Source organism: Erinaceus europaeus, chromosome X, assembly GCF_950295315.1.
Source record: "Erinaceus europaeus chromosome X, mEriEur2.1, whole genome shotgun sequence".
In the NCBI taxonomy this organism is placed as follows: Eukaryota; Metazoa; Chordata; class Mammalia; order Eulipotyphla; family Erinaceidae; genus Erinaceus; species Erinaceus europaeus.
Genome location: NC_080185.1, coordinates 99,536,941 through 99,555,640, shown reverse-complemented (window position 1 = coordinate 99,555,640; position 18,700 = coordinate 99,536,941). Strand labels below are relative to the sequence as shown.

The 18,700-nt window shown below is 39.0% G+C and overlaps 1 protein-coding gene across 1 annotated transcript in view; it reads left to right on the top strand.

Annotated features, from left to right (window-relative positions):
* LOC103113644 (cytochrome b-245 heavy chain) overlaps positions 1-18,700 on the top strand; it is a 134,037-nt gene that overhangs the window by 94,709 nt on the left and 20,628 nt on the right. Inside the window, exons 3-7 of the mRNA XM_060182625.1 lie at positions 1,997-2,092; positions 4,619-4,729; positions 11,594-11,678; positions 13,472-13,617; positions 16,712-16,902. Of these exons, the coding sequence (XP_060038608.1) occupies positions 1,997-2,092; positions 4,619-4,729; positions 11,594-11,678; positions 13,472-13,617; positions 16,712-16,902 (629 nt within the window). The remainder of the gene's footprint in view (positions 1-1,996; positions 2,093-4,618; positions 4,730-11,593; positions 11,679-13,471; positions 13,618-16,711; positions 16,903-18,700) is intronic.

Genomic DNA, 18,700 nt, shown 5'->3' with positions numbered 1-18,700 from the left:
TTGAAATTTTGTACCATTTTCCAAATGGCAAGTACGGGACTGGTTCATGTATTGGTCTTTTTCTTCCAATTATTTATTTATTTATTTATTTATTTATTTATTTATTTATTTAGGTAGCAGCAGAGAAAAATTGAGAGGAGAGTGGGGAGATAGATACCTATAGCACCGCTTTACCACTTGTGAAGCTTTCCCCCTGTACGTGGGGGCTGGGGGCTTGAACCTGGGCCCTTGTGCATTGTAACATGTGCACTCAACCAGGTGCATCACCATGTGGACCCCCACGTATTGGTCTTTATTCCAGTAATCATAGCAAAAATAATTGAAATTCTCAACTTTAAAAAAATATTTCTGTTCTCTGTAGTAATTTTGAAATATGAGGTTTATAAACATTCAAAGGAAGGGAACAGAAGTAAGATAACTATTTTTCATATGCAGTATTAAATATAGTTCTATAGACATCACTATAGCCTAGCTCGAGATATAACTTTTACAAGTATGCCTAGTTTTCTTTTTTTTTAAACATAATTAAAAAATTTTTTTTTATATTTATTCCCTTTTGTTGCCCTTGTTGTTTTATTGTTGTAGTTATTATTGTTGTTGTCGTTGTTGGATAGGACAGAGAGAAATGGAGAGAGGAGGGGAAGACAGAGAGGAGGAGAGAAAGATAGACACCTGCAGACCTGCTTCACCGCCTGTGAAGCGACTCCCCTGCAGGTGGGGAGCCAGGGTTCAAACGTGCTTTGCGCCACCTGCGCTTAACCCGCTGCGCTACAGCCCGACTCCCGTATGCCTAGTTTTCAAATAGAAGTTTTGCTTTAGCATCTTTTTAACATAGTAAAGAACAACTATTCTTTCAATGTGGTAGTTTCAGCAAAACAGTTATGGACAGCTGGAAAAATGTAATTGTGATTTATAAAAAAAAGCTTTCCAAATAGTCAATGAGGCATTATATAGATATTGAAAAAGAAGACTTACTAATGAAAAATTTGAAAGAGTTGATAGTTAGTAAATATTGAGTCTGAATTTTCAAGTTATAGAGAAATCAGTGGCACAAATAAAACAACATATATTTTGTCTCTTGAAAACCATTTTATGGCAAACCAATATTTTAATGTGATAGAGGGCCTTCTTTTGAGGATTCAGAGCTGTTAGCTTGATTGCTTGTCATCATTTTAAGAACAGAGTTCCTTTTAAAGAATTGCTACAGAAAACAAGTTCAAATCACACTTATCTCCTACCACAAGTTTTCCCAGAGAAATGACCTCCTTGTAAATCATACAGTCATATACTTGAAAGTAAAGACAAAGTTTGGAAAGCAAAAATAAGGGGAAAAAAAAGTAAGTTTAGAAAACAGAGTTGCTTTAGTGCCTTCTTTGCCAAAAGTCTATGAACATTTAATAACTTCAAAACTCAGTTAAAGAAATAGTCACTATAGAGCTTGGGTTGAAATAAAGTAATCAGCCATAATCCAGAAGGGTCTCTTTTTAAAACATACCCCATACCTTTTACCTCCTCACTCATACCCAGTAACCTTTCCTTCAAATGTTAAGAAAAAGTTACTAAATTGAATTGAAGGTTCATGATTTTTGCTAATGAGACTCATTCTAAGTAGGGTGGGATGTTGTGTGATGTAGGAAGGTGATAGCCAGCTGTGAGCATAGAACAAAATGCGTGACTGGTACGGAGACAACATGGTTTCTTTTCTTATTTTAAGGAGAGTTACCTGCTATCTTCTATCTAAGGTGAGGGAGAAAAGAGGAAGAGGAAGAGTAGAGAGATAGATAGATGATAGTTTCGGACAGTGACAAAGCAGTAAAACAATCATAGGGTTACAAGGTTAATTACAGAGAAATGTCCTGACACTGTTATGGGAATGCAGCTGTGTTTACTGAAAACTGAACTTGAGGAAATCTTGACCCTGGTTTGACTACAGGTTTGTGTTCACTTTACTCATTGATATGTGAAAACTCCACACAAATATTTTCTTTTCGTGCAGCTAGTATGGCTGGGACTGAATGTCTACCTCTTTATCACATTCTACAAGGTTTATGATGATGGAAAGAAGTACTTTTATACTCGAAAACTTCTTGGAGTAAGTATAAGTTCCACTCATACAATATTTACTGGTTCGAGTGCTCCAGTCGCACAATTGGTTAGCGCGCAGTACTTATAAGACAATATTTACTGGTTCATATTTCTCAGCAGAGAACTGTGTCATCAGAGATTCATGTTCATATTCCTTTTAACATCTTACATAGATATTCTGACCAGCCCAAATAGTACTTTCATCCCAGCTCCCTCCATTACAACACCTTGGGCAAGAGTCTTTAGGCCTAAAAGGAGAAATCAAATACTGACTCTGAAGTGGGAGGCCAAGTTGAAGAGATAGGTCCAGGCTTAACACATGTAGCATAAACAGGACTTCCCATATTCTCCAAATCATCTAAATCCTACTGCTTTTGTGTATGAAAAGTTCTATGCCTGGAGTCATGATATGGAATGATCTTCAGAAATTCAGCTTTTCCCTACATATGAAGTCTTTGAAGAACTTGTCCAAGGGTCACATTTCTTGTTTAGTTCCACAGAGTGAAGACCTCCAGTTTTCCTTTGGTTCATTAGCATTCTTAGTTTCCTTGAACTGCCAGGTCTTTTATGCACTGCAAATGAAAATAATTATAATTATGACTGACTCCAGAAGATATAATTTGTTATAGCATACTGAAGCCATGAGTTAATTAGTTAATAGTTCTAATTTTAATATGTATTATGAATCGTAATTATAGATAATTACAGGGACCAGGTGATGGTGCACTTGGTAAAAAGCACATATTACCATGTGTGATGACCCAGGTTCAAGTCCCTAGCCCCACCTGTAGAGGGAAAACCTCATGAATAGTAGAGTGAGGCTGCAGGCATCTCTCCTATTTATTTCCCCATCTCTCCCTCTCTGACTATATCTGTCTCACCCTCTATCAAAAGAAAAAAAATCCCCAGGAGTGGTGGTGTCCTCATGCAGGCATTGAGTCCCAGGGAAAACCCTAGTAACGAAAATTAATAATAACTATACCATATATCTATACTGTGTTATTATAATTGCTATTCATTTTTCAAGTTTTATAATGAGAAGGAAAAATGTCCTTCATTTTTCTATCCAAAGCATGCAACAGCTTTAGGCAAAGCATTCCACCCCGCCAACTTTAATTACTGCTGAGGTCAGTGTTAGTGCTAAGAAAGTCCTCTTTAAAAAGTTTCAGTTTCTGTATCAAACTCTATTCTTTTTTTAACTTTTCTTTTTATTTATTTATTTAAATGATTATTTATTTATTTATTTATTTATTTTGCCTCCAGGGTATTGCTGGGGCTCAATTCCTGCACTATGAATCCACTGCTCCTAGAGGCCATTTTTCCCCCTTTTGTTGCCCTTGTTGTTGTAGCCTTGTTGTGGTTATTATTGTTGTTGATGTTGTTCGTTGTTGGATAGGACAGAGAGAAATGGAGAGAGGAGGGGAAGACAGAGACGGGGAGAGAAAGATAGACATCTGCAGACCTTTTTCACCCCCTGTGAAGTGACTCCCCCACAGATGGGGAGCCGGGGCTCGAACAGGGATCCTACCGGTCCTTGTGCTTTGTGCCACGTGCGCTTAACTCACTGCGCTACCACCCAACCCCCTATTTATTTATTTACTTTTTTAATTATCTTTATTGGATAGAGACAGCCAGAAATTGAGAGGAGGAGGGAAGCTAGAAAGGGCGAGAGACACCTGCAGACCTGCTTCACCACTCACTAAGCTTTCCCCATGCAGGTGGGGACTGGGGCCTTGAACCTGAGTCCTTGTGCACTGTAGCATGTGTGCTCAACCAGGTGCGCCACCACCCGGTCCCTCTGTATCAAACTCTAGCTCAATATTTAGGGGAGTATGAACTGATGTCTGCTGTTTTAGAATATATCAAAGAATAAGAAAACTTGAAGGGTGAATGAAGGGGTGAGCAGATAGATGAACAGATGGATAAATAAGTGATAAAGCATGAATAGTAGAAAGTAAAAGGTAGATTCTGACAAAAAATTCATTGTGACATTCTTTCAAATTCTCTTGATGTTTGAAATTTTTCATAATAAAATTTGGGGACTGAAGGGGAGTACCTGCTTAAAAATAGAGGGTCCTTCTCTCCTGCCCTAAAGTTCCAAAGTCCCAGGCTCAATCCCCCCACCACCATAAACTAGAGCTGTGTACTGCTGGGGTGTGGGGGGTAGAGGGTCATTTTAGGCCCTAATGGTAAACCCTTGACTCTGAAGGAACTTCGTTTAAAACTTTTTTCTTATTTATATATTTTAATGGAAGATACGGAGAGAAAAGGTACAGAAAGAAACCAGAGCTCTGCTCAACTTTACTTTATGGCTGCGCTAGGAATTGAACCTGAGACAGCAGAGCCTCAGGCATGAAAGTCTTTTTGCACAGAGATTATGCTGTCTCCCCATCCATCTGAAGGACCTTCCTTTACAGACAATTTGATGTCTTTGGTGTGGGTCTCAAGCTAGGAACCTGGGGGATTTGGATGGGGACAGGGCATGGTTCCGTGCCCATTGGAGTTACTCTGCTTTCTACCCTGCCTCTTCCAGTCAGCACTGGCATTGGCCAGGGCCCCTGCAGCCTGCCTGAATTTCAACTGCATGCTGATCCTGCTTCCAGTCTGTCGAAACCTGCTCTCCTTCCTCAGGGGTTCCAGCGCGGTAAGAACAAATGTTCACATTGTTTGAGTTCCTCGAAATGACAAAGGTCGTCAAATCAAATGTCTTTTCTTGGGGAAAACAAATCAGTGATTTTGAAGATTCCCACCTCTGGAAAAAATTCGTGAGCCAAGCCATGACTGATTCTATAATTTATTTCTAAATATTTGTTGATGGGGCTTCCTAGGATAACCATTTAACCTAAAATAGATATATTTTTAATTTAAAGTCTACCTCTATAATAGCAACTAAGCTTGTGTACATACAGATACAGACAGGTATAGTATTATATAGTGTTAGCAGGGCTTTATGAGACTCACATAAAACTTGGAATTGATCTAACAGGACTATGCCAAATTTTCTGGGGGAAAAAAAGTCAGAGAAAACCACTTTTGTTGTAACATCCCACACAGATGAAATCAATAGATGTTGATAATAAATGTGACTAAGTGGTCACTCCATGGGACTGGGAAGTTCAAAGTTTCTAAATGCCCATGGCTCCTTTCACCCTTGCTTCAACAATTCAGTGAGCCCTAAAATACACTTCACTAAAAGAAAGTATAAGATTATGTAGGAAGAACCTATACAATGGTATATGGATTTCTTATTGATGTTGTTACACAAAACATGAGAAATAAGGGACGTAGGATCTATGTGTATGCTCAAATAAATGCTGTACAAAGTAAAGCATGGTGGATTGCACCAAAACATTGCAAATAAAGAGCTATGGGCCAGAGAGAAAGCTCACTGAGTAGAGCACATGCCTTGCCATATGAGCAGCCGAGACTAGAATCGCAGCAGTACATGGAGTGCCAAGGCTGTGGGGGATGTTTCGGTGCTGTGGTGTCTCTCTCTCCCTCTGCTTTTCTCCCTGTCTCTCTTTCTGAATGAAAAGCTCTCCCTTAGAGCATTGAACTCAGACAAATGTGAGACCCCAATCAGTGGATCAATAACTACAAGGAATCAAAGGAGAGAGAAAATGTGTCAGGAGGAGAGGCTAGGGGACAAAGAAAAGGTATTTAGAGAAGATGGTGTCAGATATGGATGTGTAAGAGAAAGATACTCTACTTGGAGAAAATGGCATGAGCAAAAGCATAGGAGATGAGAAGGAAATCTCCTTTTTCCAAGTCTGGTATCAGCGTGACTTGTAATTTATCTTTGAATTTGTTTTTACTCACCACACCCTACTAGGGCAGTAGTTAACAGGGATAGATGTCTTATATTGGGCCCATTCAACTGGCTTGTTAGTAACTAGTAGCCTCTGTTTTTCTTTTTCATAAGCTGTATTTCACATCAAGTAACTTAAAACACATTCAATGGAGGTGATTTATAGAGGACAGTAGCAAGCAATCTACTTGGACGAGGATGTAGGAATTGTAAAGGGTAAATATATGAGGTGAGGCTGGAGAATAGAGCTAGAGTTTCACTGCTTAGTTAGGAAATTAAATATATAGTCAATGAGTGAATAATAAATTTGGCAATCACAGACTTTTTGGGTGAAAGAACATGATCTAAAGCGCCAACAATAAATAGAACTTGCCTTGAGTTCTGTCTCATTTTTCCTAGTCATGATAAATTCACCTTTGTACTGTAATTATTTATTTATTTGTTTGTTTGCTTATTTATTTTTACCAAGGCACTGCTCAGCTCTGGCTTGTGGTGGTGCTAGGACATGAAAATCTCTTTGCATAACCATTATGCTGTCTTCCCAGTCTTCATCCTAAGCTTTTTTTTTTTCTTCTTCAAAAGCACAGAATATAGAACTAGAAGGCTACAACTAAGTAGATATTGATTATAAGGATTCCAAAATAATTTTCTCAACCTAAAATCCACAAAGGTGAAATTCTGTTGATTATTGTTTACTAGTGACCTTACTTGTAACGTACAATGTCTGGTACATCATAGGTATGCAAATTTGCAAAGTGAAGCTCACACACTGTAACTTTCTTTTTAAGGTAACAATTTATTTTTATTCCACCACCATACTCACTATTTGAATACTTTCCATTTAGGGGAAGTAAGCCCAGTGTTTTCAGCAGAATGGCTTCTTAAGAAATCTTCGTTACCCCACAGACCCAAATTACACTACAGTTAAGCTGCTATGCCCCTGTGCAGTGTGTGTTGTAATGGCAGCTTCTAGGCTTCCTGTGGCCTAGGAGGGAAGAGCCTCAGGATGGTCTCTAAAGCAGGAATGAAATGAGGCTGCTCTTCAAATTATGCGGAAGCTCAGCTCTGTAAACAGAGAAACGTGTATATAAAAGGATTTTTTAATGTATTGGGCTGTCAGAAAAGTCATGACGTGTTTTTCTATGCAAAAAATGTGTCATGACTTTTCTGACAACCCAATATTTATTAAGGAGAGGACAGGCAGGGGGGATAGAGAGCATCACTGTGGTACATGTGATGCTGGAGATTGAACTCAGGACCTCGTGCTTGAGAACCCAAAGCTTTAACCACAGCACCACCCCATGAGCTTATAAGAACCCTTTTAAAATTAACAGCAAGCTTTCTTCTTTCACTGTGACCTTGGGTTGTACCTGTCCTTCTGGGTCTCCCAACCTGTAATGTAAGCTTTCCAAATAATATTTTTTCCTTACTGGGAATAAAGTGAATGAACATACTGTGACGCATACTGGAAATCCTAGCAGCTACTACATACTGAGTCTTCACAGCCGCCATCTCATGAAATTTTCACATCAAGCTAGTGAGGCGAGAACAACATTAAATGGGAGTGTTAGAACTCAAATCCAGGTCATCAGAACCCCAGAGCCCATTCACTTCCCTACCTGCTGTCTAAAATAATCCTGTTTTGTTGTAGTACTATGGTCTTAGAACCTCTGGGGGAAATATATATCAGAAACCAAACAGATGTTCAAAAGTAAAGGATTTGTTAGTAGGATCCTATGTGAATGGAACAGTCACTGAACTTCCATTCAGAATCTAGTAGTTTAAATCTTTCATACTTTATACATTGTCTTATAACTGGAGAAAGAAGCCCCATGGTTGGTCCACTCTAGGAAAAGATAGGGGTAAAGACTCTTGGTGTATTTTGCTGAGGGCAATGGAGAAGGTCCCAAAGAATCCTTAATAGCTCAAACTTCCATGCAGAAATTAAGTTCTAACTAGTTGGATGCCGTGATCTTAAGATCAGAAAGAAACAGTAAAGTAAGAGACTGAATTTGTGTGTGTAACCTATGACCTTTATTGTGACTATCTCTGAACATGTGGTCAAGGGTAAATTTCTTGGACTTCCTGTCTCATAGTATGCTTGGTTTTTGTTTGTTTTTACTTAGCTGAAAAGCAGATGTGAATATAAATATTAGAATTAATATAGCATTGGAAGAGTATGTTAATTGACTAAGCTTCTCACCTAGTGAGTTGTCAGTTAAATATTTGCAGAGTGCTTGTTATGTGTTAAGCACTGAGGTCACATGGTAAGCAGAATCACCACATGGATCAGTCATGAGCTTGGTGAGCTTAGAACTTTTGGGAGGAAATAGAGAATAAACATGTCATTTAAAATTATAAACAGTGTTATACAAATAAAGTGGTGTTCTTCATATTTATCACATAGTCTACTGACATCATTATTCCAGACATTGATGTCAGCTGACTTTATCCTGAGTTCTATAGATTATTCAAGGCTGGCTTTTAGGATTGCTCCTAAATTGTATGTAAATATCTATTTCAGATCATCTGCTGTTTGTACATATAGTAAGGCCAGTTGTACATAAAAATGAATTATACCTAGTGCAAGCCCCCACCACATGCTGTGTGTCTCACCTTCTCTCTCTCTCTCTCTCTCTCTCTCTGTCTTTCACCCTCTATCTAAAAGAAGAAGAAGAAGAAGAAAAAAGAATCTTCTAGAAGTGGTAGAATCATGCAGTGTGAGCTCTAGCAGTAAAACTGGTGGCCAAACAAACAAAACCCAAACTTTAAAGTTTTGTTATACTCATGTTATATCCCATTAAATCTCCGCTTTCAATTCCAATCCCCCATTTTTGAATTTTTTATCTCCAAGTTTGAATAGAGTATAGAATCCTACATTAGATGACTAAAATTCATGCCTAAATGACTTGATAATTGTCTTTGCACTCAAATATTAGCTTATTGAGATTGGTTATAGCTGTAAATGATGGAACTCCTCTGTAGTAGTCAATGACAAAAGCAAAGAGACAGTTCAGTAAGGAAATTATAGCAAGTGGTGACAACTTGGGTAACTAGCAGGTGACTGACAATAATGCAGAAGTGACTGAAAATTGGAAAGATACCATCTATGTGGTAAGAAGGAACAAAAAGCCCTGAGGAGTCAGAGGTAACAAAGCATTTCTTTCCCACGCACCACCTAGCTCTCTTGACCACTTTTTAGAAAATTGTGGATGTATTATCTTGAAGGTCCATATAAGTATCATGTGAATTCTCTCTGGAAAAACTTCTTTTTTTTTTTTTTTTTGCCATTCCTGACTATACTATGGATGATACCTGGGGGGAAAAAGGTTTAGTATCTTGTTAGGACCCACTCTAGGGACCCTTAGTGACTAGTAGCTTGATTTATCTTTTAATAAAATGTGTGTGTGTTACAGTAATGAGCTTTAAAAAAAATACCCATTAAGATGAAGAAGGGCATTATTGAGTGAAACTTATCATTTTCAAACACATTTCCTTGTTATTCTAGCATTTAGTCTATTTCCTCCTTGAGCCTCTAAGTCAGTAAGTGGCATTGAAATCCCTGGCTCTGTTTTTTTGTTTGTTTGTTTGTTTGTTTTTCCTGGATCCGTATTTTTGATGATTCATATTGATGGTGACAAGGGTAAAACTGTAGAGACCAGAATAAAATCACACTCCTTTTCATCAAATGAGGTAGGTAGGTAGGTAGATATATAGGGCATTACTCATGTAAGATTTTGCTTCTCCTAGGCTGACCTTTCCATTCAGATGGAGACACAGAATTATGGGGCATGACAGATACCACAGCATGAGAACTTCCCCCAGCTCCATGGCACTCACATGTGCCCTACTCAGTGAATTACCTCTCTGGCTCTGGATCCAGGATGTTTTTCCCCAGAAGTTTCAAAATAAATTTCCAGAAAATAGAGAAGAAAGCTCTATGGCCAAGCATTGATACATATATAAATACATTCCTATAGATTTAGAATAATCATATTAGGTCCTAGGAGGGAGAAATATAATTCATTAAACCAAGGAATAGAAGGTTTTAAAAGCTACATGGTTAGGTGGTAGGTGGTATAATGGTTATGCAAACAGACTCTCATGCCTGAGGAACCCAAGTCCCAAGTTCAGTCCTCTGCACCACCATAAGCCAGAACTGAGCAGTGCTCTGGTTTAAAAAAATAATAATAATGTTACAGGACATTATTCTACATATGGAAGTGTACTATCTAGCTAGAGAGCCCTACAAGCTGAGAAGTTAAATAATAATACAATAAAATCAAATACTTATTAAACCCCTCTCAGTGAATCTCCGAAACAAACCTATGAGGAAATAACTATGATAAATATGTGGAAGAGGAAACTGGAAACTTAAGGCATTGTTTTATGCCATACAGCTAGGTGGTAGGACGGGGTCCATCACATGTATAACCAGTAGCAAAACTTGCTCTTGGAAATGTAATGCACTACTGATTTCTAACCCTACAAATCCCTATTCTTTAATCCTTTAGAACTCCAAGAACTTTATGAACTCTTTCTGTATATCAAACTTCCACAAACTCAGTGGCTTAAAACAACCCCTAATTGCTAGTTTACAGTTCTATAGCTCAGAGTCCAGCATCCTGTGACCAGGTTTTCTGTTCAGGGCATCACAAGGCTGAAATCACAGCATCAACTGAGCTAAATTTTCTTTTTTTTTAAAGAATATTTTATTTATTTATTCATGAGAATGATAGGAGGAGAGAGAGAAAGAACCAGACATCACACCGGTACATGTGCTGCGGGGTATTGAACTCGGGACCTTGTGCTTGAGAGGTCAGTGCTTTATCTATTGCGCCACCTCCTAAGCTAAATTTTCTTATTGAGATTCTGGATTAAAATCTGCTTCCGACCTAATTCTTACTAGCAAAACTCAGTTCCTTCAATTTGTAGGACTATGACCCTGTCTCCTTGCTAATGGTGATTCAGGTACCACTCTCAAATTGAAGATGTCTTGTAATTGTTGCTATCTTCAAGCCAGAAAGAGCACATCAAATATTTTCCGTGCTTTGAATCTCTGACTTCCTCCAACTTTGACTTCTAGACTCAAGCTCATGTGGTTAGGTTCAACCTAATCAATAATCTCTCTCTTAAGGCCAACTTGGGAATTTAATTACTTCTGCAGATTTCTTTTGCAATATCAAGTAACAAAATTAGGAGCATGTCATGCCATCATATTCACAGTCAGGGTCCACCCACACTCAAGGAGAGATTATATAGAATCCTGGAAGTCATCTAAGAATACCGCCTACCACAAAGACTCTTAGAAACTGTGGAAAGGGGGGCAGGTGGTGGTGCGCCTGGTTAAGTGCACACGTTATAATGTGCAAGGACCCAGGTTCAAGCCCCTGATCCCCACCTGCAGGGGGAAAGCTTCACAAGAGGTGAAGCAGGTCTGCAGGTGTCTCTCTCCCTATCTCCCCCTCTCAATTTCTCTGTCTCTATCCAATAATAAATAAATAAAATTTTAAAAAAGAAACTGTGGAGGAACCTAGCAATTAGTAAATATATGAAAAAAATCCCTTTAAACCATAAATGCTATGAAGTAGTAAAACAATACACAATACTTGAAAATAACAGGAGATATGTATCTGATTTATAGCACAAAGAAAAAATTCTTGACAATGACTCTTTCACTCTTTCCCCCTTAATTCATAGTGCTGTTCAACAAGAATTCGAAGACAACTGGACAGGAACCTCACCTTTCATAAAATGGTGGCATGGATGATTGCACTTCACACTGGTAATTTACTAAGACACTTTAGATTGAAGAAAAAAAAACTTTGGGGGGCCGGGTGGTGGTGTATCTGGCTGAGCACAAGTTATACTGTGCAAGGACCCGGGTGGGGACCTACAGGGAGAAGTTTCACAAGTGGTGAAATAGTGCTGCAGGTGTCTCTCTGTCTCTCTCCCTATCACCCTCTTCCCTCTCAATTTCTGGCTGTGTCTATCCAATAACTAAATAAAGATAATTTTAAAAAATTAAATAAACCTTGAAACTAGAGTAGCCCCTCTATTCTTAGATACTTTTTGTAAGGCATCAATGTTGACAAGAATAGGTGGTGATTTGGATATGTGTTTTTGACTGGGTTCTGTTAAAAGTAGTCATCACTTTTTCTGCCATCTCAACATTAGGATCTATTCCTTCAAGTTTTAAAACTCTCATCTTAGGCTCTTCTGATAAGATCCCAGTGTTCTCAACATTTTTCACCCTTTTTAATATCAAAAGTTTATCAATCCACATTAAAGCACTTTAATTCATTTGTTTAAAAATATTTGATAGACCATATATATTGCACCTTATTAAATACATAGTTTTGGTGGGAAAAAAGGAATTTATTGGATACCCCAGTCTACTAATTCACTTGATAATTGATTGATAAGCCAGGCAAAGACATAAACGTAAACACACACACACACACACACATACACACACACACGGAGTCATGGACAAACAAATTTTTATTCTGCCCTTAAAGATGGTTTAAATTGTAGTTGCTTAACTAGGTTTCTTATTTCCTACTAGTACATCAAGCAGACATCCTAAGCAGTGGCAATGAAATGGCCTGGCATATTAATGTCTTGCTAGAAAACAACATAGTATAATGGCTAAGAGGGAATATTTGTGTGCCTAACTGCATGAATTTTATTCTCAACTCTGCTACTTCTTAGCTTAGTGACCTTGGGAGAATTGTTAAAACAATTTGCCTTCCATCTATAGATGAAATGATAATAGTAATATTTGCATCATTGGGTCAATAAAAGATTTAAGTAATTACAAATCATTTATAACAGTATTTGGAAACGAGTAAGATTTAGTAGATGCTTGTTTAGCTCAAAAATCATTTTTTATTTTTAATTTTTTAATTTGTGAATTAACAATGATTAACAAGATTGTAAGATATTTTTATAAATAAAAACTTAAAAATCATTTTTATTAAGAGATTCATACGTACAGCCTTTGGTTCATATCAGCTCATGCTTCTAAGTTTAATGTTCTAGCTACTGTGTCATCTCTTAGCCTGGTTCATATCAGTTCAAGAACATTGTGTCATCTCTGTCTGTCTCTCTCTCTCTTTCTCTCTCTCTGAAGGAATGTCTGAGTCAGGTAAATGGGTCAGACAAAGGCATATAGTACAGGAGAGTTTTGTTGGAGCAGAAATATATTAGTGAGAGTGTGACAAGGAGAAACATATATAAATATTGTCAGAGACCAAAGTTATTTTGTAAAATCTTAAACTTTGGCTGGTTCTTTAGGATAGTGTAACTCAATACCTTCAGTTTGCAAATGAGAAAACCTGGACTGGAGATGTTTGGTGATTTTCTCACAATTACACATCTAGAGAGTAGCTTACCCACTAAGAACTGCCTTCCATCTCTGATAATGAAGACCCAGTTTTAGTTTATAAATGTCCTGAGTCATCCTTGTGTTTCCCCCATAATTTTATTGTAGAATCAGGAGCCACAACCAGAAACCTAGTTTACAATAACATTGTGTGTATTTTTTTTGTTGTTTCTCTTTTCTGTCCTATTTAGCAATTCACACCATTGCACATCTATTTAATGTGGAGTGGTGTGTGAATGCCCGGGTCAACAATTCTGATCCGTATTCAATAGCACTCTCTAACATTGGGGATAAGTCTGGTGAAGAGTATCTCAATTTTGCTCGAATGAGAATCAAGGTAAGTTGCTTATTTCCTGTTTCAGATTTCCATTAGACCATTAGAATTGAGACTTATTTTCAATGAGCAAAGAACTCTAATTGACTTGAACAGCAACCATGACAAAAACGAGATAAAGTATCAGAAGGATATGTCTATAGGTTCTAAGAATGTGGATTCAGAAAAAAAAAAAATGTTGCCCACACTTCCCACCCTGTGTGTGGAGTGTCGTTTGAGTGTTTTTCCAGTTCTTCAAGTGTGCCTGTGAGAATGTGTATACCTAGACCCTGGAGCAACCCATGACAGTGCCACCAGTCAAAGAAAGTCGGGAACACAATAGACCTTACTCAAAGTTGGGTCTATTGCTTCCAGCAGCTAAAGAGTACTCACATCATGAGGAAATCTGAGGCATTGTAGGAGGGTATTAAGAGAGGCTTGTTCTAGTCTTGGGTTTGTGCTAGATGATTTTGGATGGGCTTAAGAAGACAAGGATTTACTTTGGAGCAGGTATGATTAGGAGGTGGGAGTAGTTCTAAAATTGGGTATTAATGGTATTTTCCCCCAAGAAGTAGGAAGAATAGAATGGAATTAATTCTGTAAATCAGTCAAAAAGTAGAAACCCTCAGGGGTTTTGTCTGATCTCAGACATCATTTCAGAGTGGCCTTGTTTTTGTCTCACTCCTTCATCCAGGGATGATGTTGACTGATCCTGGTGATCTGTAAAATAGGAAACACTGTAGCATAGGTGGTGGACAGCTGACAGCTCTTAGCAATGATTTTCTTTTTTCTTTTTTTTTTTTTTATCTCTCTCACTCTTTATTGGCTAGGGACAGAGAGAAATCAAGAGGGGAAGAGGGAGATAGAGAAGAGGAGAGAAAGACAGACACTGCAGCACGGCTTTACTGCTTATGAAGCTTACCCCTTGCAGGTGGAGTCCAGGGGTTTGAACCCAGGTCTTAGCGCATTGTAATGTGTGCACTCAATTAGGTGCACTACTTCGGGGTCTCAATTTTCTTTTTTCTTACCTGCAGTATTTGAGGGACAGCCTGGGTCTGCTAATTGACATTCCTTGAGAAACCCGGTGCACTAAGAACAGCTCATCAGTTCTCAAGGTGGGAGATGGGGGTTAGACACTTACATCCATAAAGAAGGGCCTTTTCCTGCCCAGTGCTTGTGGAAGTGTCTGCCCTCAGAGAGAAACTCCAAGTCATTGTCATGTGCCCAAAGGCTTGAGAGGATGACCAGATCACATTACTTATAACACACCAAATTCTAAACCTGTTTTCTTACTTTTTTAAAAAAAATTATTGGATAAGACAGAGAGAAATTGAGAGAGGAGGGGTAGGTGGAGTAGGGGAGAGAAAGGTAGATACCTGCAGACCTGCTTTGCCATTTGTGAAGCTTACCCCAGCTCACAAGTTCGAGCAGGGACTCGAACAGGGATCCTTGCGCTTAGTACTATGTGCGCTGAACCTAGTACACCACTGCCCAGACCCCTTTTCTTACATTTATTAGTAGAAAAGATAACAAGGAAAGCACTTTCATTTTGCAGAAACACAAGCAGATGTGGGAAAAGAAAGAAGCACACAGCCTCCTTAGGGAAAAAATTGAGCAGCATCAAACAGAAAAGAAAGAAACTGTTTTGGGAGTCGGGCGGTAGCGCAGCAGGTTAAGCGCATGTGATGCAAAGTGCAAGGACCGGTTAGGATCCTGGTTCAAGCCCCCGGCTCCTCACCTGCGGGAGAGTTGCTTCACAGGTGGTGAAGCAGGTCTGCAGGTGTCTCTCTGTCTCTCTTCCTCTCTATCTCCCCCTTCTCTCTCAATTTCTCTGTCTCTGTCCAATAACAACAAAAAAAAACCATTAAAAAAAAGAAACTGGCTTTTTTTTGTTTTTGTTTTTTACAATACCTTGGATAAGTTTTATATTACTCCAGACCAGGGTAGAGCTCATGTGGTAGGGTGTCTGTGTTGCCACACACATGACCCAGGTTCCAGCCCTGGAACCACGTGGGAGGTGACATGGCAATGAAAGAAGCTTCAGTACTGTGGTGCCTCCTCTTCTCCCTGTCTCTCTGAATGAAAAAAAGTAGTCCAGATTGGTCAGATTGTATATACAAGCCTAATTCTACTCAACAAAGCAAAAAAAAACAAGCCCCTCCCACACAAACACTTTCAACCTCATTTACACTACTTACTCTTTGTGCAATGACAGGTGGAAATATAAACGTAGTAGTTAAGCTGACACCCCTGTGCTTTTCCTATTTGAACCATGTATTTTTTTTCTGTGTCTGTGCTCTTCCAACTTTCTGTATGCATTGTCTTTTGAAAACCTGTACCTTCCCTTCTCCAGAGAACCACTCTAGGTCCAGAGGAGTCCGATTAACGCAAGCTCATGGCTGCCTCTCCTGGGTAACCCTTAGCCAATAGCCAATGGGTGCAGACCACACAAAGAGTTCCATTGCCTTTCCTTAGGATCTACTTTAACCTGTGACTTACTCTCATGGTTCCCCCTGAAACTTCAGGCTAAAGATAGACTCTGTAAGTTGGACTTGAGATCAGCTCTTTACTTGCCTCATTCTTCTTTTCAAGGCTTGTTCCTGTCCTATTTGCCATCCCATTTTCCTATTTCTTCTGGTGCACATCCTTTCTAGATGACTTGCTGATGAATTTTTCTCTTGAGGTCTGCTTCAGGAAAATCCAGCATAAGTTGCCAAGTATGCCCAGAAAACATTTGTAACCTAACCACTAATGTCCTTTTCAATTCAGAGAGAGAAAGAGCTCCAGACATCTTGTAGAACAGGTGAAAGTCATCTGATGTCCTTTAGTGGATACTCCCTTGGAACTATTTTGGTATAACAATTCATATTGCCTATGACACCTCCACATGTTAGACTTTTAAAAACTGAGGAATGCCTATTTAAATTCTATAGCACTCTGAAGGATGGGTAGGATGATCTAAAAGTGGACTGTAAGTATGTTTTGGCACTTTAAAAATAGGTAGTTTGACGTTTATTTGAGAGCCTACAAAGTGTGTGTGTGTGTGTGTGTGTGTGTGTGTGTGTGTTTGTGTGTGTGTGTGTGTGTGTGTGTGTGTGTTTGTACTTATATTTTACAGAATCCTGAAGGAGGCTTGTATGTGGCTGTGACTCGGCTAGCAGGCATCACTGGAGTGGTCATCACACTGTGCCTCATATTAATCATCACCTCCTCCACCAAAACCATCCGGAGGTCCTACTTTGAAGTGTTTTGGTACACACACCATCTCTTTGTCATCTTTTTCATTGGTCTCGCCATTCATGGAGCTGAGTGAGTGTTTGAACTCCAAGGTCAAGTATTTTTGGTCTCTTAGTTTCCAGGAACCTGCTTGTCTGTGTGGAGTCAGCCTGTCTGTTAGGGAATATGAAAGAATAATTTAGGCCTCTGTGATAGAAACCACTCACCAGCACATTAGTATCTTGCACCCAATTAATTGTTGTTCATGGTGCAGTTACTTAGGGTACCAAAGCTCAAATATCTTCACAAGTATATGAAACATATTGAGAATTCTGGTAGGAGATTAGATGTCTGAAGAGCTGTTTCCTATGGCTTGCTCTCTAGTCAATTAGACAAACCCCAGACTTGAAATTTTAATAACTAATCAGTTGAAGGTTTTACTGTAAAATTTTATTCAAGCCAATCACTTATTGTCTATTGTGTCCTGCTCTCCAGTATTGTTGGAGGTGGGGTGGAGGGGAACACTTAAAAGAAAGAAAAAACAAAAAACGTGAATGTCACCTTTAAGCATTCTGATGTTAAAACTGAGAAGTAACAGCTAGTCAGCCATTGGTGAAGACATCAAGTGTTTCTTTTAATTCTCAAAAGGTAAAGATTTTCTGTCCATTACTATTTAGTTGGGGTGAAATTTTAGATGAGTAAACAGACTTACAGAGGGAAAACATGCATCCCAAGCCACTCAATTTAGGATGGCATAGCTGGGGTTGGCACCCAGGTGGCCTAAGATGGGCAGTGATAAATGCTTTCACAGAGACACAGTGCCCAGATGTGTGGTGAACAGAATTTGCCTTATAAGGAAACTTCATTATAGTGGGTTTCCTTTGTTCAGTGTTTCACACTAGCTGATTCTCCCACCTGTTCACAAAAGCAGGCCACTGAGGAAGTTCCCTCACGGCCATGAGGCTCTAGATGACTCGGAGAAGAGGAAGTTGATGCCAAGGTTCAGTGGTTCTTTTCAGAGCCAAATTGACCTAGAAATGATGACAACCTGAGTGTGAAAGGGGAAGGGTGAGGAGAAGTAACATTGGGCAACCACTTGTGTGCATTCTTGATCAACCTGCTGATTCTGACTCTTGATAAACTCTTTCTAAGCACTGAAATCTCAATGTAGACAGAGAATCTCTTGACTCTAAATGCTAAAGTAATTGAACATCTTTAAATGGGATTTGCATCGTAACCCAGCTGTTTCAGAGAATCCCAGAGAAAAACAACAGAATCTCTTGCCTTCTCTATCTTATTGATTCCACTATATATTTTTATGGTTTCATTAAGTAAGCATTTTCTTTTAAAGCAGTCAGAGGAGGTATCTTCTTCACCTCAATTTCCACTTAAGAATCTGCTACACATGCTGGTTACCTGATTATTCACAATTTCATATCTAGGTAGCAGCTGAACTGGGGAGTGAAAAATTGGAGCACTGAGAAGAACAAAATTCTTCCTCCCATCCCCACCCCATCACTTAGTCCCTATGTGTCTTTGACTTTAGGAACTTTATTTATTTATTTATTTATTTTTAAGAAAGGATTAATTAACAAAACCATAGGGTAGGAGGGGTACAATTCCACACAATTCCCACCACCCAATCTCCATATCCCACCCCCTCCCCTGATAGCTTTCCCATTCTCTATCCCTCTGAGAGCATGGACCCAGGGTCATTGTGGGTTGCAGAAGGTAGAAGGTCTGGCTTCTGTAATTGCTTCCCCGCTGAACATGGGCGTTGACTGGTCGGTCCATACTCACAGTCTGCCTCTCTCTTTCGACTTTAGGAACTTTATTAGCTCTCATTTCTCAGAGCCTTACTGTGAGTCTGGTTTTTGTTGGTTTGTTTTAA